Source organism: Ambystoma mexicanum, chromosome 8, assembly GCF_040938575.1.
Source record: "Ambystoma mexicanum isolate Mex_15411 chromosome 8, UKY_AmexF1_1, whole genome shotgun sequence".
NCBI lineage: Eukaryota > Metazoa > Chordata > Amphibia > Caudata > Ambystomatidae > Ambystoma > Ambystoma mexicanum.
The window spans coordinates 170,694,761-170,719,323 of NC_090929.1; the positions used below are offsets into that span (position 1 = coordinate 170,694,761).

General features: G+C 46.9%; 1 protein-coding gene across 1 annotated transcript in view; it reads right to left on the reverse strand.

The window, feature by feature from the left end:
* LOC138471753 (uncharacterized) overlaps positions 1–24,563 on the reverse strand; it is a 136,185-nt gene that overhangs the window by 13,680 nt on the left and 97,942 nt on the right. Inside the window, exons 4-5 of the mRNA XM_069609565.1 lie at positions 11,288–11,626; positions 9,933–10,076 (exon numbers count right to left, since the gene is read on the reverse strand). Coding sequence (XP_069465666.1) covers positions 9,933–10,076; positions 11,288–11,626 — 483 coding nt within the window. The remainder of the gene's footprint in view (positions 1–9,932; positions 10,077–11,287; positions 11,627–24,563) is intronic.

The following is a 24,563-nucleotide window of genomic DNA, read 5'->3' on the forward strand; positions in this document are numbered from 1 at the left end:
TTTGGCCTGGCTACAACAGAGCCAGCACAACTCCGAATAAAGTTCACATTCTCTGTTTTAGTTCATTGAAATGTTTCAGTTCCAATAGACTGAACAATGTTATGTCGAAATACTGCGAGGCTATGCGGTAAATCGACAGCACAAACTATACACGGGCTCACGTGACAAGGCCAAGACCTTGACTTTGCCCTTCCCAATAGTGGTTGGGATCCCATCTTCCTGGGAGGGCTGGGAGGGGAAGGGGGAATCCACAGCCAGCCATAGCCATGGGGAAGAGCACAGCAAGGGGGACACACATTCCTACCCCCGCCGTTTTGGGCTAGCCTATTATCTCGGGAGGATAGCTCAGAGGCAACGTGCTCGCCTTGGAAGCGAGACAACACGGAGCAACACAGTTTCGATTTCCGTGTCTGCCCTTAGAAACTTCTGGGTATTAAGCGCGTTATAAATAACATATCATATCATATCATATCTGTGCAGAACCGTGTCTCCAGCCTTGCCTCTGCATGCGCATACTCACCAGTGCCCTTTTCCCATTTCAGATGCTGGCGCTGAAGGGAGCGGAGACGAGAAGCAGTACATTCTGCGGATAGCGGCAAGCGGGATACTGTACTTCCATACAATCCAATACAAATCCATTAAACAATGCTGGTTCAAGCTAAAGGCAAGTCCCATCGGGAGGGAAGACCAGAACAGACCAAGGAGGCAAGCGGGGAGTACGAGGAACCAAGAGCGAGCAAGAAGAGATTTGAGCGGGCTGTAGTGGGTCCGTGAAGCAATCCGAGGCAGATGACCAAAGCAGTTACACAGAATCCATGGCACTAGCCCTACATCTAACTCTGCTGGATGACCAGGAGTGGCGCTTGGAGCATTGTAGTGTCAAGTTCCGCAATTGCCCTGTAGTGGCTCACTGAGTTGGGGGGTGCTTTACTCATAAAAGATATTAATTCAGGTCTACTTTCAAGGGTTGGTTGAGAGCCGTTTCAGCTTTCCTTAGCCTGGTCTGATCAGGAGTCAAGGCCAGTCCCAAACCAAGATGGAGAGCGAGCAGCTGAGTGTTGATTGGTTCCGACGTTTAATGGGAAGAGCATGCTTTGCACTGGAAATCTCTGAGGGCCGGATTCTCAAGTGGGTGTTAATTACCGAAAATGTCCTAAAAAGTGTTAACAACATTTTCGGTAATTAACACTTATTCTGAAGGTGGCACAATCTTCCGAAGTCGGACTGAATGGAAAAGCAGTCATATAACCCGACAGATATGGCATGCATTTGCCATTAGAACATTCATTCATATTTAGATTGAGAGGCTGGGGATGACCACTTCTTAATTCAGCAGTTGGGAGGAAATCTATACATGTATTTGGATGGAGGGTCACGTACGAGGGCCGGCTCTCATAAATAAATCATGTGACACACTATGCAAAATATCCACAACAAGCAAAACAAACCTTTGTCAAACGCATTGCGCCAAACTCTATGCTCAGCTCAACACTCCAGCCTCATCCGTCCCTAACAGTCAGGCTACTGCTCTGTGCAAGGTACAGAACTGACCCTGCCCAAAATATGGAACAACCGCTGCGAATGAGCAGACAAAGGCCAGTCATATCTATTGGTACTTCTAGATCACAAAGCACAAAGTCCTCCACAACCATCCAGTTGTGATATCGGCGGTCTCTGACTCACCTTTCACAGGTGAGCATCCTTACTCTTCAGATGTCAACCTCTCAGACTGGACACTTTGCATGTAGCCCACAAGCACCCCCCCCCCTGCCATAAGGACTCTTTCAGATCTAGCTCTGCCTTCACCTTGGCCAGTCCTGGCTACCCTGCTGGTCCTATGCTGGAGCCGCTGAACTCCTCCATGTATTCCAAATAAGTAAAGTTAATCCCATCCTGTGGAATCCTGCCTTACTGCCACTGCCTTTTAGAGGACAAGGTGTTTCCTGAAACTCAATGGAAGCAAACACGATCATACCTCACCACCCACCAACTCAGATCCTACCACGCACCCCGGGTCAGTCAACTACGGGTAATTGGCAAACAAGTCATCCTCGACTTCCGAATGGCCCTGAAGCCAAGATGTATTGCCTGGTACTACACACTACAACCACCTCTGATTTGTTCAGAAGAATTCTCCCATGGGAACGGAGGATAGCACAGGGACAACACACTGGTCTTGGAAGCAAGACCACGCAGAGCAACAGAGGTTTGAATCCCAGATCCACACTTAGAAACCAAACTCTGGTATGCTAATAGGAGAGTTGTAATTTTTTAAAAAAATAAAAATAAATAAATACATTCCTCCAGCATTAAGGGGACATCAAGTATCAGCTGTGAAAAACACCAATGACTGTCCAAACATTAAGGCCCTAATTTACATCGCGTTTTCCAATGGGGTTTTGCCATTATAAAATGCGTCTGTGAATAAGGGCCTTAATCTCTCGTCTCCAGTTGTTCCTGGACACTGCAGCAAGACTGGTATCTGTGAAAACCACGGGGGACTCAATAAAATGGCCATCTGAAATCAGTAATTTTAGAAGCAGCTGGACAACATTTAAGCCCCTGTGCCTCATCCGAAAATACAAAAATGGAAAGCCCCCTAATGAAGTCAACATCAAACTACAATTCCATAGCCATCGAAAACCCTCCGCCATGCTCTTCTAACGTAATGCTGTTAAAAAAGGGATCCAGATAACATAGAGTCTAAAGATTTTTGCTATGGAGCGTGCACCCAGCCGCGAGGCACTAATGAACTAAACGTGATGAAGTCAGGTGTCTGACCGCGCCCCGTGCGCTGAGGAGTCCTCCGGGAACCAGAAAAGCTGGTCTGTCCGGGCTGCCCTCAGGCCAGGCGCAGGAGCTACCTGAAAGCAGACGGGGGTTTGATTGTCAGAGGCCTCCTCCCAGATCGCATTTCCCTCCTAATCAAATGGCCAGAGATACCTCCTTCACTGAACGCAGATTCTGCCTCTTCCCAAGCCTGATCCCCCAGTTGTTCAGGAGGCCAGTGGGTGATATCATTGGTGGAGAACCTGAAACAGAGTTATGGCACTAGTTGGGAAACAGACATATTTGCATGTATTTACGCGGCGTAACCACACAGCATCTGTGCGATTACAGGACAGGAGTGCAGCACTTGCCCCTGAAGCCTGGTTGTCCTTCCCAGTCAGAAGCCACTCTAGGAAGCATCGTGCCCCCGAAAAATAAGAGGCCAGAAAGAACTGAGTGGCCAGAGGGAGCTCAGGATCAGAGAGGCCTAAGGGAGCTGAAAGGCCTAATAGAATTAACAAGAAGCTACAGACCAGAGCATTAACCAAGGCGGGGCAACCCAAACTAAGGGTGAGAATCTGGGGTTGGCTGGGAAAGCCAGTGAAACATTACATCCCTAAAGATATAGCGAGCCGGTTCCTAAACTCTGGGAAGTCAGCTTGGCACCATGCCTTGGAGTTTATAGATAGGGAACTGGGCCTGTAAATCTGAACCTCTGAAGTAGACACGTAGGCGCTATATCCTGGGGTAGATCAAAATTAGGAGACGATACAGTGGCGTTTTAGCAGACTTCCCACTCACAAGAGATGATCTTTCCTTAAAGCTAAGAGTCTGTGCCCCGTTCTATAAAGGAAACTCAAAGAAAAGGTGCTCGTCAGGATGTCTTTACAAAATCAAGAAAGTCCTCCATATGGAGTCCTGTTGTAACCTGGGTCTGTCCCCACCTCTGTAAAAGGAAACATAACTGCAACCCAAAAATACACTAAGGTCCCTTGACCCTGTCAAGTAAATGGTGGCTGGTGTCTGACTCCCACACTTGTGTCTCTTTCTTAAAAAGGGCTCCTGGCCCCTAGTGCACAGTCTAAGTCGGTAGGCTAAAAGTCTCTTTTACACAGTTCTATCAAGTCCATGCAAGGCAGGACTCCTGTTCCCCTTCCTTTTGGGTCATAGGTCTATCACCCCGTTTGGGGCTCTTATGCCTCTCACCCTGCCTTGAGGTCTTCTCACCCAACCTTGGGGTGTTAAATCTCTCACCATGCCTTGAGGTTTCACTTCTCTCACCCTGCTTTGGGGTCTGGTTTCCCACACCCCGCCTTTGGGTTGCGCTTCCCCTACTCCGCCTGTGGTTCGGGTTTCCTTCACCCCTCCATGGGGTTTTATCAGGCCTCGCCTCTCCTCTCCTCTCCTGCTTTGCTGGTCTAACCGCATACCTTTAGTGTTGCTGTAGTGCTCCTCCGGGAGAATCGGGGGAGGTCTGCTGATGCAGCAGTGCTTCTCTGTCTTTCCCCCAGGGCTCCACCTTGAGAGGAGCTTGCCCTTCCTTCCTGCTATCCTCCTGCAGGTCTCTGGTGCTGGGCTGTCGGCACGTCGGTTGTCGGGTGTCTGCAGCTCCTTGGATGCTCCTTTCGGCCGTGCGGTTCCAACTTCGTCTCTGGCAGGTCGGTCGGTGTTCTGCGGTCTAACCCGTGGTCGGGGCCTCCGTGCACCACATACGTTCTGCATGGTCTGCCACACCTCCCAGGAGGAGGGCCTCCTCTGTTTCCAGCACCGCAGCTGTCAGATTGCTATTTTAACCTTCCTGCAGCCAAGGGGTGCGTCGTCCCACTGTGTTCTTGTTCCCAGTGACCAAGGTGCAACCAGAGGGTCTAAAACCCCACCAGTCATTCTTACAGGATGTTTCCAGTCATCAGATTGATAAACTCCCGTGTAGCTAAAAGGGGGATTGTTCGTTCACCTTTCTACGGACCTCCTGTCCTTCAAGGGGGTCTGGGGGGGTTACCCCCAGTGAGATCCTGCATGCCGTGGGTGTTACACCTAGCAGGCTTACTTCTCTAGTCCCAAAGAGGGTGGCTCTCCCTTGGGGAGAGGGGATGCATTTCCTGGATTTGTGACAATCCCCAAGACTGTGTTTGAGGGTACATTTCCAAGCAGTGTACTAGGTGGTACATTGTCAGGGAGCATACAGGGTGCTGTATCCCTGAGACTGGGGTTACAGGTTCAAGAAGCACGCTGGGCGCTATACCCATGAGATTGCGTTTGAGCGCCAAGAAGCAGGCCGAGTGGTAGATCCTCGAGACTTTGTTTGGGGCCACGAAGTTGGCCGGGCTCTATATCTCTGAGATTGGGTGAGTGTGTTAGGATGCGAGCCGGGAATTATAACCCTTTGGCTGTCAGGCAGACCCTAACTAGAGAAGCTGCGGGAGACCAGTAGCCCTGTCAGTAAGGAAACCCTGATGCAGTATAGCTTATCTCTTCCTTACACCTCCTGCTTATATTATTCAAAGCGAAGAACGCCTGTTTCCTTTGCAGGGAAACCCTGGGGCCTATAAGCACTTTGAAAGGATGGGTGATCCAATAAGATATTATGTGTGGTCTGTTCTGTTGGTCCACTGCACAGCCATGTAGCCTTCAGATAAAACGTCAGTCTTATTTTCTGATTCATACACCTTGCAATACACGATGATTTGTTTCTTCACTTCATTCACATCTTATAATCTACTGCTTTAGATCTGCCCCAAATGCCCCTTCTTCTTCCACACTACATCACTACACTATGCGTTCTCATCTCATGCAGTTGGGTCTGCTATGGCCCTACACATCAATTATACTGTAAAGCTTGCATTTTGATGGTTGCGGCTTACCTTTCTCATTTGTACTGAAAGGCTTTTTTCTGGGGCGCGTATGGGCTGGCACATTAAAATTGTACCTTAAATGTTGCATCCTTGTCACCAAACGTCCTGTGTTGCACTGCGGCCATTTACACCACTGTGCTTCTGCCTGTACCCACTCTGCCTGGACTCCTGCACACCGCTTCATACCTGCACACTCCATCAGCCCTACCTCCCTATACCCACCTACTCCTCCTCCCAGAATGCATCCCTCACTCCCCCTTCTGCTACTGCCCCCTCTTCCCTTGCACCCCTGCATCTTCCTCCCCATCCTCCTAACCTCTTTCTCATCCTTCTCTCTCTTGCCCCTGAGTCTCTACCCTTCGCCCCATGCACAAGATTTCTCCTGGATGACCTGGATTCCTAACCTCATCTATCCTCCCCACCTCTCCACCAGCAATTCCTACATCCCCCACCTTCTCCCACCACCATTAAACCTGCACAGTCTGCAATAAAACATCCTTAGTCACTCATCACTTTTATTCTCAGTGAGACTTCGATCAATCCTGTTGAATCTGCTACCTTTTCTAAACCCCCTTGCTCTTTAAAAATAGGTGGTGTGATTAGCTTTAGGGTCAAAAAGGCCCACCCCACCAACCCCTTCCGCCCACTGACTTTCAACCTCTCTCATTTAAATTCACCACCACCCAACTCTTCCCAACCACCCAATCAGCATCCTTCTGCTTTACTGCCACCTCGTCCGAACTCCTTCTCTGATCTGTACCTCCTCCTGGACTCCATTCTCTCTGCAGCCCCTATTGCACTCATGGGATGCCTCAACCTTCCCACAATCTCTCAAATCCACCAACTTGAACTGGACTCTCACTTCTCTGACTACCCCATTACCTCACTCCACAATTTACACATCCGCCCCAAGCTACTGCTCTTTACCTCTTTAGCTTCTCCTCTTCACTCTCCACTTCCAATCTCCTCACTATCGATCCTTCACCTTCTCACCGCTCTACCTTCCACTTCATTATTGCTGTCCCCGTGCCCTCTGGCCTTCCCATCCCTACCATCTCTAAATACACATTCATACCGGACTGTCTGGCCCCTTACCTAGGCGAAGTCAGGCCCTCCCTCCTGTCTCTTACTCTTCCTCGGGCCTCCTCTATTGAGCAGGCCTTTTCCAATCAGAACCTGCTGCTCCACTCCCCCTCTGGCCACTACTATCCCTCTTGCACTTTCCCCCATTCTACCCCTCACCCTCACCCTCAGGTCCAACTACTTAAAGCTGACATGCAACACTGCCTCTGCCTGCATAAGGGACACCCTCTGTCTTTTCCTCGCTTATAAGCATGCCCTCCTCCTTCAACAAGTATCATGACTCAGCCAAATCATCCTACTTCACCAGTTTAATATCAACCCTTTGCTCTCCCTCTGTAAACTCTCCTCTACACTGCAAGCAATTTGGATCCACCTCACACTCAAGCATGTGCTGTCTCTTCTTCTCTATCTGCCAATGAGTTCACTAGCTACATCTCAACCAAAATGGTAACATCCCCAATGGGGAAGCTTTCCTCTTAACTCTGTTGTCGGTTTTTCAGCTCGTATCTCCCCTTTCCTTCAGGGACCTTTGTGAACGGCAGCAGCACTTCCAGGGACTGGAGCTGGTCTTCCACTTGTTTGCTCTGGTCGTCTGCTCTGGCGGCTGTCTGCTCCGAGGGGTTTGTCTCCCTGCCGTATCAATACTAGGGTGGAACTGCACAGTCCCCCTCCTTAAGGTGTTCGTACCGCTGCCTTGCTTGTTTGTTGCTGGACCCGTTGACTTCGGATCCTGGAGAGCTGCCTTCTGCTTCCCGCCAGTGTTCTCTGCTCTCCGGTCTTCGCCGCGCAACTGCTCCCATGCCTGACAGCTTCCACGCCTGCTGTTACTATGGGGCCAGCTTAACAACAATGTAAATCTGTTGTTGACCTTTGTACAATGTTGACAGCCTGGGGTGGGCCCATGGTATGATTCCTTTCTTTCTTTCACTGGATCCATGTTCATAACTCTCTGTGCAAACTCATCTCAGTACCTGGATTACCTGGGTTCCCGTAGCTCTTCCTCGTCTCAGTGTTTTCGACTACAGTCGTGTCTTCTACCTTGCAACAAATCATTGATCTGCTGTCTAGCAAGAGGTTAGTAGAAGAAAGTGGGGCCAGAGATTGGTGGTGTCTGACTTCCTTATAAGGGCTGCACCCTAGATGTTCATCCTTGTCCCCAGAAGGAGAATCCCTCCCCATGAGATCCTCCCGCTGTGTACCACCCCCAAGGGGACTGTCGGGTAGTGGCCTCATCTCCCTGGTCTCATGCAAAAGGGCTCCCCATGGGGAGACGTGACAGCACCAGTAAATCGTCACAGCACCCATCCTTAGGACTGTCAACCCCTCATGCAACCTTGGTGACCTGTTTGACCTGCAGATGGTAAAGGAGCTTGCACCCATCACCTGCTATAATCTCTCATCCCACTTCAACCGCTCCCTTTCACTTGGTTTCCAGCCTGCTTGAAGGTGGTAACTGTCCTATCAATCCTCAAGAAGCCCTTGGATGACCCAAACATCCTTGCCTTAAAATGGCCTCCACCCCACTACTCCAATATCTTTGAACATCCCCTCTCCTCCTTCCTGGGCTCTAAAGACCTGTGCGACTCCCTACCATTCACATTTCGAAGTCAACACACTTATGAGACTGTCTCAAACTCTGTGACATCTGTTCACCAATCCAAACCCCCCTATCCTCATTCTGCTAGACCCCTCAGCTGCCTTTGACACTGTGGACCACTCCTCTCTTCTCCTGATCCTTGCTGACCTTGGTATTCTGGACACCATGCTTGCATAGGTCACCCCTTACCTTTCTCATTGATCATTCCCCGTTTCATGGAATGCGCCCATGTCGGATTCAACCCCTTCCCTTCTGGTATCCCCAAGGCTCTGTGTTTGGCCCCTTACTATTCACCCTTTACATCTCCTCCATCAGTCAGCTGATCTCCTCCTTTGGGTTGCTCTACCACCTCTTTACAGATGACACACACATCTTCACATTCCCAAAGTCTACTCCTGACCGCACTGCCAGCCTATTTGCTTGTCTCTCAGCTATTCCCCACTGGATGGCATTGTGTTGTCTTATGCTCAACTCCTTCAAGACTGACGATATCTACCTTCATGTCTCTAAAGCCTCTCCTGTCCTTCGCTCTTCCATCTTCCTTCCACCTGACTTCCTGTCCTTCTCTCCAAAGGCACACAACCTTGGGATCCTTTTTGCTAGAAATCTTAACCCTTCACCAATCTATTACCTCTACCTTAACTGCTGAAAAGAATAGCTATTCAATATCAGGGAAATCCACCCCCTCCTCACTTACAACTCCACCAAAACCCTCATACTGACCTTAATACTAATTTGCCCTGACTAATGTGCCATCCTCTTACTTGGCCTCTTTTTCTAGTCTTTCTACGCTTGACAAAGTATTCAACATGTCCACTCATACCCTCTACAATCTTGCCCGCTCTGTGCCCACTTCCACACACTGCCTCTATGCCCGTTGCCTTTCCATTAAAATCAGCCCCTTCTTTAAATTTGCACTGCTCATCAACACATCTCTTCGTGGGCTTGCACCTGCCCATCTAGCAAGCTCGGTCTCCCGCTGCTCTCCTCCAAGCATCCTGCATTATAATTTACTCCCAGATCTCTAGATCCATCAACCATCCTGTGCTTCCTCTTGCTTCTGCCCCTGCCCCCTTCTGACCTCCAAATTACGAGAATGCCACCTCCTCAATTAAAAAGAAGCACCCTCTTCCTACTCCTACATCACTCCCCGACCGAACCTTTCACTGTTACGCAGTCTGTAATGTCTGTTCTGTCACCAGTATATGCAACATGTAGTCCCCGACATCCACTGATTAGTTGCTCACTATTCCCCTGCTTATGTACGACACCTGCCTCAATATTGCCACGTTGACTGGTGATTGCTTCATACGTTTTCTGGGTGTAATTCCCATTACTCTCAATAAATACAAATGTACTAATTGTGTATAGAGGGTTGACGACAATAAGGTATTGGTATGTTTGTTAATATGCTCATTAGATAATTATAGTCTTTAGGATTACTCATTTAACTCATTGATAGTTTGTACTTTCTGTACATACTAATGTTAGAACATTTGAGAATTGTTACCTATTGTTGATCCTGTTATATGTTGTATCGGAAAATATAAAGTTTTAAAAAAGTAAATACAACACATCTCTGCTTCTTGTGTTTCTTATTTTAGCATCACTCTTAATTGTCCTTAACATACCTTCATTTCCTTGAGGTCCTGTTTTCTCTGCATGAGATTGGGGACCTGGAAGACCACCTTCTGTCCCTCCCATGGACACGCTCTTGCATTCTTCGGATGTGGCCATTCTGCCTCAAGTAGCTCCCGTGCCACATCATATATGACCTGAGCAAGAAATACAGGTGTTCAATAGCTCTCATCCTACGCCTACAAACTTCCAGTAAGCCTACTGTTCAGGATGCATAATCACCCATGATGCTGCTTGCTGTTTTCACAGTATGGTAAAATGTCTTGCCACACGCATCCGCATAGGCTAAATGGCATCTGTGAATGCACTTCTTTCTATAACAGACCATATATTCACCCTAATCTAACACCCATTAACATCAATGGAATCCAAGACAGGACTTTGAAGTTTGGTTACTGCAAACTTAAGTCTGGAACGTTATTCTGTGTTATTCTTCCTGTTCCAAACCCCTTTAACCTTAAGATCTCATTCAAGTTGTCTTTTCTGCTCCAACACATGACTGGCAGTGCTTTAGGTTGCATAGGGAATTCGGGGAGGGGTGGCTCTAATGTGTCGGGATGCAATATTTGGGGACGGGGCTTAAAAAGGTTCTTGCGCAGCCTCGAATCCCAAGTAGCTAATAAAGCTTTAAAAAAGGAGTGGAATGAATAATTAAAGGAGTGACCTGACATAGTCCATCGAGTTTACATATGTGCAATGAAAGGGAAACAATTCCGGTTTAAAAGATGTAGTTAAATGTGGTTAATGTGTGTAAAAATGTTGACCAAAATAAATACATTCAAATATGAGCCAGAACATCAAATCGAAAGGGATCAGTACATCATGAAATCCCACAGTTGTTCTAAAAGAAATCCAATATGAGTACATACTAATTAAAGGCATTCTAATGATAATACTTTAATACAATGTGTGGTAACAATCAAACATATGTATTCTCTTATAATTTGCCTTTCCTGTTTGAAAAGTATCTCACTTCAAATTTCTAGAACTGATGTTGTGATTCTAAACATTACTGAAGGTGACATCTATTGGCAAAGAGCAGTATCGCCACTGATATTTTAAAAGAAATTTCGTCAGAGAGCCCTGGCTCAGGGGCAACATTTGGAGACTGCCAGGGCTGAGCCCAGGCCCACTTAAAGCTCTTTGGCCAGGTGATGTCTCCCCCAAAGCAAACAACTAACATCACTGTGTGCCTGCATGGGTCGAGCCAGGCAGAGGTAAAGTTGAAGAAGACAGAAGTGCTTGGTCACTAGTTGCAATAAGAGTAGTGGAACATTAGTTTGGCTTACACACCTTTCTAAGTGCAGACCTACCAGCCTTCCCACAAATAAAGCTTGTAATGAAATACCTGATTGTACATGTTCTCGCTTTCGGTGTTCAAGGCGTCTGTTTTCAATGTTTCGCATCCACATACGTTTGTTCTGGGTCGGCTGGAAGGGGCAGCTGGTAGGCCGTGATGCACCCACAGGTCCTCCACTATACCCATAACCAGCTGCTTTACATGGGCAGCATTGTGGGGCACCACTAGAGGGAGCTCTTTCGGTTCCTTCCACTGCGCTGTGCACCAGCGCTCCAATCCATAGAGGTCCACTTTTGGAACCAGGAGCTCTTCAGCGGGCTGGGCAAGAGGCTGGTCCAAATAGTCCGGGTCTCCAAAAACACCAGCGTCGAGAATCTTCCTGAGGAACTAGAATAAAAAGGTGACATGTACGTGGATTCATCACCCGCCACTGCGCGTCTCGAGCAGATGTTTAGCAAGATCGGACTATTTACTGAGTGAATAACGATGCAGAAACACAATGAACAGATTGCAGCACAACGGTGTTCTCTCGCACTCGTGGAAAACACCTAAAAGTGAGATATTTTGACATTTCCTAGAATCAACTAAATTGTTGTGTATGGCTCCCATAGGAGAACATCAGCAACTATTTCCTTTTCAAAATGTCAGACCCTCCCAGCAGAGGATCATGGAATTCAGAAGCGGCTGCTGCGATGCTATAGCAGGGGGATATGGCCATTTGCCTTCTCCCTCACATCTCCTGAGACCCAAGGGAAGCAGAGGAAGCCTGGGCTCCCACCCACCTCTCTATCTGCACCCCCCCATGCCTTTTCTCTTCCCCACCTGCTAACCCGGTCCACGAGCAAAACACAGGGGATGGAAAAGCGACAATGGGGAACGTACGCATCATATACATATAGATGGGGAGCTTCCAACTACTGGGAGCAGTTCCCAGGCGATCATAGGCAACCCGAGCTTCCATCTTGGGCGTCTGAGGTCATTTTGAACTCCTCAGTGGAATATATCCCCGTAGTTGATATCTACCCAACTATAACTCCCTCTATAGTTCTATTTAAGGAGAGCCCACAGCTGCAAACAGCTGCATAGGGTTAGCCAGATGCAATATCAATCGACCACAAATGCATCCTTTGCATCTGCAGCGTCTCTAAACTCACTTAATAGGTCATGTTCATGTGCAAGTCTTCAGGGATTAAATTGCGCTAACCTGAACAGAGGGAATACACAGTCCCTCCCAACCTGGCACATACTAAACCCTTCTAATTACTTCTACTTAATCCAGCATAGCCATCTCTGCTATTTCAATTGCTGGCATTATGCAATGCAATGCTGGACCAAGGTCCCACCATGCCATAGCCCGCTCTGCCTCAGTGCTCAAGGCTGGACCCCCTACAGCGAAGCGATTTGCAAATACCTCATGGCATAAAACAACAATAGAACAGCCCACGAATTCCTTTCAGAATCAAGCCAAAAGGTCATTGCATTTGATCTGTCTTTGAAAAGTTGTTTACTTACTTTCAAATACTTTTACTTTTGTTATTTATAGATGTGAGTAATTGGTCAAAGGTGGGACATTGCAAGGCCCAGTTGGTCCTTCAGTGAAAACTAAAGCATTTTAAAGGAGATGTGACCCGCCTTTTCTGTGTTCTTTACAGTGCTTCCATATAGGACATTTCTCAAATGCTTTGGTTATTTGTCTATTAGTTCTGCTAGAGTTATGAAGCAGAAAGTGGAAAGGGTTCATTATGTGATTTTTTACTTTTTATGCCATTCCTTTAGTAACATTTTATTTCTTATGTTTGGGGATAAGGAGGGGAGTTGAGGACATTATTAATAATCAATGGATGATGGTAAATTGAGGATAAGAAACTGATGGGAAAGTAATGTAATGAAAACGTTTGTAATAAACTAATGTTACAATAAAAAGAAATGTGTCTATTTACAGACATTGACATCAGACCTTTGGTACATCACGCAACACAATGCAAAATCGGAACCATATACATGTTACACACAAAAGGGACCACTATTGGCAGAATTAAGTTGCGCAGTACAAAATCTTGCATGTGAAAAAAAAAATCATTCAAGCAATTAAAAATAAAAGTGAGCCGCCTGTGCAGCAGTGGCAGCGAAAATCTGGCAGATCCAAAGACAAGAAAGTGAAAAGAAGATAAAGGGAAGGGAAATGATAAGTAAACAGCAAGGAGAAATAGGCCTGCATTACAGTCTTGCCGGTATCACGCCGGAAATTCCAGCCAGATACTGGCAAAACTGCCTAACCATTTCCACCACCTGATATCCTGGTATTACTGTCATATTACGGGTGCGGCAGAGATGTCGGTAAATTCCCATTCCCATCATGGATTGGATTTCCGGAATTACCGGCACCGGTAGTACTGGTGCCGTGATCCTGGCATTTATTTGCCAATAGGGCCTGAACTCCAGCAGGTTAGGCCTGCCAGGAAATCACTGCCCCCACTGGCAAACTTGTGTTTACCCGGGTCTGGAAAAAACTCAGGTGCCGGAATTACCAGAACTTTTTCCCAACCAGGGAACTTATAATGAGCCCCTTAGTCTTTAGATTCACTGTGTGGAGTGCAACAGACATGCAAGACATGTACACAGCCCAGGCCAGGTGCAACTTGCACCTTTAAAAGTGAACATTGGATGGGTGGACTATTGACCCTATAGCTTTGATAGTCAACAATCTGCGCACACCAGGATACCAGGATTTACATCCAGTGTTAAGACTCTCTGCCAATGCTGGGTGCTCATCCATGGCTGATGGGCAGAGAAAGATTGAATGCTTTCATTCATGGCTAGCCAGGTCTCTGTTCTTCAGTCTCGGGCACAAATTACCCCCCCACAGTTCACAGTGTTGCAGTAATTCTGGCTCTCCCACTTTAGCAATCCAAACCCACTTCCATCAGCAAGAGGCCACATCGCCTCACCCTTCCTGAATACAATTTTCCTATTGCCCGACCTACGGTTTTGTGGTGGAGAATGTGCGTAGGGCTCATACCTTTTCTGTTGGGGTACATTAGCTGTGACAATAGTCTGGCCTTTATTGGTTTTCGCTCGGTGTATTTCATACTTCACCATTGTCGCGACGCCTTTGGATTTCGGGATTTTCTCTGAATGTATAGTTGGGTCGAAAGTAGTTGCACGCAAGAACGTTTTGATCAGCGTGGTCCATTCTGTGCTATGGTATTTCAGTTTTGGGGTTAGCATGATTGGGGGTCCCAATGGTACTGGCTTGAGATTCTGTGGCTCATGTTGTTTGGCAGGCCTACCAACCAGAGCAGCTGCACACGCTGCAACAGGCACCGCGGGCCCCTAAAGTTGTTTTTTAATTCGGCCTAGACCGAGTCATTGGCTAGGTGTAGCGGTTCACTGTCCTTTTCGGGATAGGAAATCTTTTGTTTAACTATATATTTTTCACATGCAGCCCTCCAGATGTTTTTGACTACAGCTCCCATGACCCTTTACCATTGACTTTGTTGGATAGGACTGACTGGAGATGTATTGCAAAACATCTGGAGAGCCAAAGGTTGGAGACCCCTAATTTAGCCTTTTAATGTTCTCTTTCTGGGCTGCTGCTTGTGCCCTCAGCTCCGCGCAGGGAATGCCAATCCCCCATTGCACCCATGCTACCTTCTTTTGTTGCACCTCTATACGAGTGTCAAGAGAGATGTAGGGTATGTTAGGAATCCGTGCCTAAGCAAGGGACGATTACCCGGCCTCGTAGAGCTTCAAGTCGCCTTGCCCCCACAAACAGTACAATCTAGATTCCAACCAAACCAACACCCATGGGTGACACCTGGCGCAGCTACATTCCAGAGGTGTAGCACCTGTACACTGTTTGAAAGTTGGAGGGATGGAATTCAGACAACACGGCCAGTTGAGGAAAACCAGCGGTAAATCAGCAGTACGTTTGGATCAGCCAGTACAAAAGGAGCATAACAATGCGAAACAGTGTTTGAGCAACCTTGCCATTCCACGGATCACAGAGCTGGTTAGAGATACCAAGTAAGTTATTTTACTATGGGTCTTTTAGGAGGAAACCGTTTTCCTGGTAGTTGGGTGTTGCACATTTTCCTTGTTCCTTCATTTCAATTGTTCATGTGGGAAACTGACATCAGATGTCTCCGGGCTAGAGAAACCGGTGAATCTTGCATGGTGGGTCATCCTTCCTCAAGAGAGTAAGAGCGGGCCAGCCCCACACCAAGAAATATTCGTACCTTTCCTCCTTTTGTCACCCTCCCAGCTTGGAACCATTGCTGCCCTCAACACCACCCAGCTCCAGAGCCATCCTTCTGGAACCCAGACGCAGGCAGGCAGACCGGGGGAGGGTTCGGCCCGGTCTATTCCTTACCAGATTCCCGGGAGGGATCTGTAGAATCCTACTTTGTTATTCTGGCCCGGCACACTTCAAAAACACCAGAAAACTGGACCCAGAGCCAACAGAAACAGGAACTGACAGGCTCCAGCTTCAAAGTAGTAGCGAAGGGGAACATGTCCAAAACAACCCTCCTCCTTCAGTTGACCTGTGGCTTGACACCAATGCTGCATTTCCTCTTACTGGGGTGCTGCCCGCCCAGTCCACCCTCTTAGTGATGGCAGTGGAGTGTGCCCCGTAAGAATGCAGGGCACATCTTCTTGATGTTCTTCTCTCCTTTATCGCCACTCTACTCACATCAAGGAGATGTTGCATCCCTTGCCCGCTCCTCTCGAAAATAGAGGTGATGACGTCTATGACTAGAAACAGCTATCTGCCTTCACTTCCCCCGCCAACACTACTCCCCGCTCTCTCTCCTTCACCCATCTTTACTGCTTCTCCTCTCGTTCCTACAGAATCCAGTGGTGCAGCCCAGCTGCAGCCTGTGACTACATGGTTTCAGGAAGAAACCTGCCCACAGTGGGGGATGTGTTGCAGACACCTTGAGCCTGGGGTTCCACGCCCCCTTGTAGTACACAATGGGTCACCGTGGCACTGTATTGCTCATTGTGGCCACTGTAGCTCGCCCAGGAAAGCATCGCTGAAATGTTCCTCTGTCCTGGAATCCTGGCCCTAGGCCTGTGAGCCCAAGTGCTGAGGTTGTCTTCTGTAGTTCTGGTGAGATGAAAGGAGGTGACCTTTTGATTCCCTCATCATCTTCATTGACAATGGCAGTCTTTCTGAATTAAGGGTTTGACTTTTAGGCCTTTGAGTCCTCTTATCGATTAGCCCTGGTGTTTGGGATTGATATTATTGACATTATTATTGACTCTCCTGTAGGCCCCTTGGCGGTCACCTTGGTGACCGGTTTCGGGGTTTAGGGACCTGAAGGTCATTTTGTCTCTACGTGGTCTTGTTTACAGAAGGGTCGACATGGACTCCACTGATCACTTCGACCACCTTGAGGTATAGAAACATCAGTGAAAAATGATATCAGTGGGCAGTATTAACATTGCAACTCTGCTGAACACTTACTCCAGAAGGCACCCTAGGATGACAAGCTGGTGTAAAACCTGTACTAATCTGTACTATTCTGCGTTATTCATCAGCCCCTCACCTCCACTCAATGGGAGCCTACGTTCAACTAACACATTTAAGTCAGAGAAGTCAGAGCATGCACTGCACTTCACTTGCATTCATAGACCATGATTAATCAGTATCCCCCAGCCCAGGTATGATATGAGATAAGATACAAGGGCTGACAGGCATGCGCTTTCCCTCTGAGCGAGGAGAGAGTAGGTGGGAGTTTCTATAATGCTTCTGAACCAGGCCTCAGTGGACAGATAACAGCAATGAGCCCTTCATTGGGCACAGAGGGCCATCATCAGACTGGAGTGGAGGGGTGGACTGCAGCAGTGGCACTCCCAACCCCCCCCCATGGGTTTCCACCACTACCTTTGTCCAGTTCACCAAGCATCATAGCCATCTCCCGAGTGCCCACAGGACCCACAAAGCTGAGGAGCTGTAACCTGAACAGAACACTTGAGAGAGTAGAGTGCTTCAATCACGTGCATTTATCAGGCGTTGAATGCTGTGTGTCTGGTTGGTACCATGGCCATTCATCGCCAATACGGTCACTCATCTTGCGCATGCACTAATGCTGCTATCGCTTGATAGTGCACAAGACTGCAGTGTGCTGCCTCTCTTCTTTTGGAAATACTCTCTGGTTTGCAGTGGACATCCCATCAACGCCATTTAATAACTGGCGACCTCCCTGTGGCTGACAATGGCTGTTTCTTCACCTGCCAATTGCAGGACTACGTAGAAAAGGAGTCCTTGCTCGACTCCTTTCAATCCGGTTTCCGTCCCAAATTTGGAGCGGAGACAGCACTGCTGGCCATGCAGGATGCTCTTTTAGAGGTCATGGATGAGGGAGAGCTATCACTATTGGTGATGCTGGGCCTTTCTGCAGCCTTTTATATGGTAGACCATCAGATCTTGCTTAATCACCTGAGAGTAGTAGGCAATGGGCCTCATTACGAGCCTGATGGTCTGGAAACAAGGGTGCAGTAGCAACGTACCGGCACCCTTTCCGGATCGCCAGACTCCGATTATGCCTGCAGGGGCCATTGCTACACCCCCTGCAGGCATAGTTTTCACAGAAGCACCGGCACCTTTGGTAACGGTGCCGGTGCTTCTGTGTCCCCATTCCCGTGGAGTCCTATGGAACTCCACGGGAATGGGGACTTACACTTTCCGCCGCCTGATAACCTGGGCTTTCGGGACTTGTAATGTCACAGTGGCACTGGGATATCTGGCGGCGTAACAGTGTTACGAGTTTTGCAGCAACCCGCCGGTAGCACCGGGGGGTTACCGCAGAACTCGGAATGAGGCCCAATGTCTCTGAACATGCAAACAAATGGTTTGGATCTTTCTTGGCTTATCGCCAACAACAGGTTAAATTTGGGGGACACATCTAAGACCCTATATTAATGGGCTGTGGAGCACCACAAGGGTCCTCACTGTCGCCTTTACTCTTTCATTTGTACTTGCAGCCGTTGATGGATATTCTGAGTAGTCACGGGGTAAACCATCACTCACAGGCTGATGACACTCAGATTTTCATAAAAATCGGGAATATTGAGGAAACCTTTCTCATGGTCAGACAGTGTTTTGATGATGTCAGTAGGTGGATGTCGGAAAATCAGCTGCACCTCAATCCAATAAAAACCAAACTGGTGCTGTTTGGACCCAAAAACTGTCTCCTGGCAGCAAAAGGCTACTTTTGGAACTGAGCTCAGGTTTGCCTCCAGGATTACACATTTGGGCTGTATCTGGCAGGACAACCTAGGAAGCGAGGGCCAGGTAAGCGCCACGGTGCAGGCAATTTCTCATTCCCTCCGACTACTGCGTCAAGTCCTGCCTTTCATTCCAGGCGACGACCATGTTATGGTGGTGGGGGCCATGGTGGTGGGGGCCATGGTGAATGCACAATTAGACTATTGCAACAGCCTTTTGGCAGGCAACCCCGCCAAACAGCTGCAAAGGCTTCAAAAAAGCTAAAAATGCGACTGTTAGAATGGTCTGTCGGCTGGGCAAATTCGCTCATGTATCGCCCTCTCGCCATTCAATCCGCTGGCTGACCGCAGAGGACAGAATACAACTTAAGGTGGCAAGCTTGATTTCTAAATGTTTGGATGGACTTGCTCCTGCTTATCTGAGTGACGCAATTAATTGTTATCAGCCGACCAGGCTGCTAAGATCAGAAGATCAGTTGCTGCAGACCATTTCCCCGTCGACATTTGTCTCAAGGGGAGATAGAAGGTTTGCTGTTTTTGGCCCGAGGCTGTGGAATAGCATCGCCTGAGACATAAGAGTCCTCAAGTCATTATATCAATTTCGTAGAGCCCTCAAGACCTTCCTTTTCAAATGGGCGGGGGGGGGCTCACACTGTTCTGTTGGGAGATATTCCTGCTTTTACTGTTCTTGGTGACTTGTTTATGTACCAGCTGCGCCTTTATATGGTTTAGTCTGTTCGGAGCGTGTTATAAATAATCAAATCAAATCGAATCTTTCCTCTGCTTGGGTCATAAAACTCTAACCTGCTATGTTGTATCGTCCATGCAGTCAGCCTCTGGGACATACCTATGAAGCCTTGTGACCAGATTCTCCCCACTAGCATGCGTCTGATTTGCCAGTCGAGTTGGACCTTTCTCTATGCGTTACACTGGTCTTTGCTTGTTGATCAGTGCTGGTAGTGGACAAAATGTACTCTGTTAACTCCGCCCACCCTTCGTGCAGGGAGGCAAGGAGGTCAGGGAGTGGTCAGAGTGATGTGGGTGGGGCTGAAGGGCAGAGCTCCAGCCCACGGTGAGCAGGGCTTGATCTCCTCAAGGAACCAAATCAACTGCAGCTGGGCAGCACTTGCAGGGGATACTGAGTCTTGGCGATTTGCGTAAAAGCAAAGAACATTTTTAGAACATGCTGAGAATGACCACCAAATTTTATATTCAGAATATGTCGGTGACAGTGATTCAGCATAAAACCGTTCTGAGCAAGTACTGCAAACTGGGTTCTGCGCTCATTTCATTTATCAAAATACTCACCCTAACACTAAAATGTCAGTAAACCAAAAGCCATATATGCTCATTTGGACAGTGCTTGTAGTGGCTTGAGCTGTTCCGCTTGAGCGCAGGGTGTCTCATTTCTCCAAATGCTTTACAGAACTTGACAATTAATCACTCACTCCCCCCGTTTATCAAGAATACCCTTAAGCGGGACAGAAGAAGTCTCTTGGGTTGCTTAGGGTGGCAAATTTCGGAGATGATATCCTTGGGGGGTGGGGGAAGGGTTGGAGCAGAACAGTGCTTGTGCAAGACAAATTCTTTCGGAGCACAGTTCCGTCTTGTTCCAGCCCAATTCCTCCCCTAGTTTTGGTCGTGTGCTGTATGCTTTTATCAAGCATACTTGTAACCAAATCACTATCTGGTACTATCTTCATAGTGCCAAAGGGGCTGAAAGGTGAGCATGCACTATGCAAATAATAAAATCAATCAATCACTCAATCAATGTGAAATGTCCTAAACATCAGGGAAAGCAAATACAAGAGTATTTACTTTCCCTGATGTAGGGATAACACTGTAAAAATGCATACTTGTACTTTTTACATAATGGATTCAGGCAGCCCAGCACAATGACAGAAGTTGGCCATCATTGACAAAAGTTGTATAAGTAATTATTTAAAACTTTTCTTAAGGTGTAAGTGTCACCTGTTGGATAAAGGTTTGACTCATTCCAGTACAAGTGCATGTTACGTACCATTCACATAAGGGCTCATGCCTTAAACACACATCCATGTGCAGCTTTTCTGTGGTGCACTTGGTGCAAATAGCACATTCTGAATACGTTTTCAGTCAATGCAGTCAATCGTTTGGAATGGGTGTGTTTAGGGTGTTTACGCAAATGTGTGGGTCTGACAAGGGGCGTGTCACTTGAAAAGAACTACATACCCACAAAGTTGATACCATGGTCTGCAAAATGCTCTCTCCAGCTACTTAACTTACAGCTAGACGTTCTTGGTGTAAAGGTGGTGAAAGGAGTGTGAATGTGAAAAGGTTGCCTTAGAATGTGCCTAGAAAGTGAAAATAAGTAATGGAATAATATTGTTTAATTGCTGAATAAAAAGATTTGTTTTTCCTAAAACTGCACGAGCTGCAATTTAGACTACCACAACAACAGGTGTAACCGGCATTCACTTGTGGATTGGGCAAACCTCACACTTTTTGCAAACTGGCGTATTCCATCCTGGCTCAGTTCGCTTCTGACACACGTGTGAATACTGTTTTCAGGCTAAGGTTATGAACAGGCATTGGTGTAACTAACACCCAAAATGTATTTCTTTGTGGACCGACTGGTTCCTATGCATCCCATTCCAACCAGCTTACAAACAAGTTTTGCCAAATTGACTAAGGTCTTGTCAGTGCCCCAACCCAGGATCTAAAACAACTCTCACAATACACATCTACTGAGACCCCAAAATATCCATTCCTTTTCTCTGATAAAGAGAACCTCGAATTTAGGCCCAAATGATACTGCATGCTTCTCTAGCAATAATGATTACACCCTGTACATGGCAATGAGCACCACTATTCTGTACACTGCACACATATCTGGGGCCCAGCCTAAGTGTCTCCACTTTCATTGTTGTTCCACCCACTTAAACAAACATAGCACTCAACAGAATATTTACTTCTGGTTAAACACACATCCAGTGGTATCCAGTGGTATCCAATTTGGAGAAGTAAGAAGGGAGTAAAAGAGGGATCCGAAGCAGGAACAACAGGCAGGAGCTGTTGAAGAGAAGAGAGGCACATTGGTTGGAAAAAAAGACATGCACCCAAGTCTGGAAAATTAGGGAAACGGGATCATGGGAGGAATTCAAAGTCCTTTTAAAAAATGGTTAATGAAAAAAGTTAGTTATTGAAATTTGTAGAGCACCTCTATCCTCCAAGTATGCCCTCCAGGTGCTGTATAGTTAAGGATTGGTAGTGAATGATAGCACTCTCCTCTAGTATGGTGCAGGCTGGTGGGACGATGGGGAGAACGTTGTATGTGGCAAGCCAGGATCTGTCCTCAGCCTTTGATAATGAAGATAGATCACGATTATGGGAGAAGTTGGTCGGGTGGGGGATGGATCCAGGCTTGTTACACATCTTGCAGTTATTGTATACTAATAATGACGTTAGAGTTAGATTAAATGTGGACAGGGAACTGTCGCGCACAATAAAAGTAGGGAAAGGAGTGCATCAGGGTTGCGTTATTGCACCGACACTTTTTAATTTACATACAGCTGATGTATGTGATAGAGGTTTCAGTTGGGCAGGATTCCCTATAAAACCAAGTGGACTGAGAGCAAATTGTATAGCATATACAGATGATTTTCTTATGTTGACTTCACGCCTGCAGGATTACAACGCTCACTTTAAGGGGGTGAAAAGGTTATTAATCCAGCGGAATCCCAGATAATGACAATAAGTAGCAGGCGGCAGGAAAAACAGTACTTTTGGTCTATAAACAACATAAGAATAATGGAGATAGAATCATTGTTTTATCTTGGATACATTTTCTCAAAGAAAAATGCTCTTAAGAGAAAGAAAGAAAAAAATGCAGGCTAAAGTAACACCCCGACTTTCCTTGCTGCAATCGATAAAGAATAGGCTATGAGCCTTTTTGTTGCTCCCCCTTATTCAATGTTATCGAGTGAAAGTTTCAATCATGGTACTATAGAGACATGAATTAGTTCCTTTTAATAATAGAAAATACTTTGACACTTTCTCCACACTTATAAAGGACACCAGCCTCGCAGGATCTCCAAGCGACCCTTGCCCCCGGACATCTACAAAGAAATCCTTAAGCACAAGACCCCCGGGTCACACTTCCAGCACCTAATGTATCTATCCCTAATCACAGGAATAGTACCAAACTCCTTCAAATCGGCATACATTCAACCACTGATAAAAAAGGAAATGGAAAGTGTGGAAGAGCCCTGCAAATACAGACTTATATTCAATGTGCAAAGATACTGGAAAACGATGTATACACAATCCTACTTAACTAGGTTGAAACAAATGGAATACTCGACCACTCTCAAGTTGGCTTCAGGCCAATGAGAGGAATGGAATCGGCACTCCTATCCATATGGAACGACCTGAAAATAAATGCAGACAACTGCGCCTTATACTACTGCTCACCAAAGAACACTGCAGAAAGGATACTCCTGAGATTTACCAGAAGAGCCCACATCACACCAGCTCTGAGATGCCTATAGTGGCTGCCGGTTTAAAAAAAAAAAAAAAAATCGCATTAAATTCAAGGCCCTCTGAATTGCCCACAAATCCTTACACAGACAAGGAACTGAATTTCTCCAGGCCAAGATCAGCCGCTATCAACCAAGAAAAGACCTAAGATCAAGCAAACACCTCCAAATAGAGACGAAACAATACGATTAAAGGAAAAGTAGAGGAACTGCGTTCTCACGCCTAATTGCTAACCTATGGAACACAATGCCTAAGGAAATTAGAACCACAGAAGACCACCTCAACTTCAGGAAATTACTAAAAACATGGCTACCCAACTGCCAATTACCAGCATCAAAGGGACAACAGCAGCAAAAGCAAAGAGGGCCGAAAGAAATGCACAAAGGGACAATTGCAAAGAAAAGGGACAACAGCAGCAAAATCAAGCAGGACCAAAAAAATTACACACCACCATCCAACCCGCCCCCCCATTCAGGCACCCCACCTAGAGAGAGTGGCAGACAGTAGCCTTACTACACATTAGGCAGGTCTGTGAAAGACACCCCACACACAGCATCTAGACAATCTGGAAAGACCAGCCATGCACCCCATAAAATTGAACTATGTAGACTAAGCATGCATCAACCCCAGATAGTTAGGGTAGACCAGTCACACATCAATACCAGAAGGTTTGTGAAGACCAGCCATGCGTCACTTTATCTGCCAAACTTACAATGTGCTGAAGCACAATTATACCATATCATTCTTGCTGAACAACTAGAGACCAATTGGGAGCAGCCAACCTGTTGCACTCGGAGAAACCAATGGGGGAAGGTTGCCCTCTGAACTTGGAGAGATGGCGGGACAGCCAGTGGACTTCAGCCGCAACTGGATGAGCACTGAGGACATACTTGGAGGTACAGTTGAGCGTAACCAAGGTATTAACTAATCCACCCTACTCCTGCTTCTCCAACATAATTTCACAACCACTATACACGACTATGGGCTAACCATAATACACATACACGCACCAAGCATTAACTAACATTTGCACTCAACACTTCACAGACACTGGACCTACCCTCAGACAGAACATACCTATGCACACAATGAGATGATATGATATGGCATTTATAACACGCCTATACACAAGTGTTTCAAGGTGCGTGCTTCAATCCATAAAACCCCAGGCAACCCACACACAAACACACTGAAATACACACCAACACAACTTTCTCATGCATACGACAAAGAACCATGACACTGGACTCCTTATGGATATAACAAACCAGTTCCCCAGATTATACTTCCACCCTAACCACACATGACTCACACACCCAACATAAACACTAGTAAAGAACCAAGACAGTGAGTCTTAGCCTTACTGGTACAACAAGCAGGGCAGCACAACCAACTTGCACGCAAAACAATGCACACAGATGCCTGCTTCTCCTGGTTCTGAACCTATCCTATCATCCTATCCTCACTAACATAAACGCGAGTTATAAATAACCTATCATATCGTATCACTTGCCATGTTGGCTTCGAAAGGGTCTCCTCTACTTTTTAATGTGTGGGTTCTGTAATGTCATCA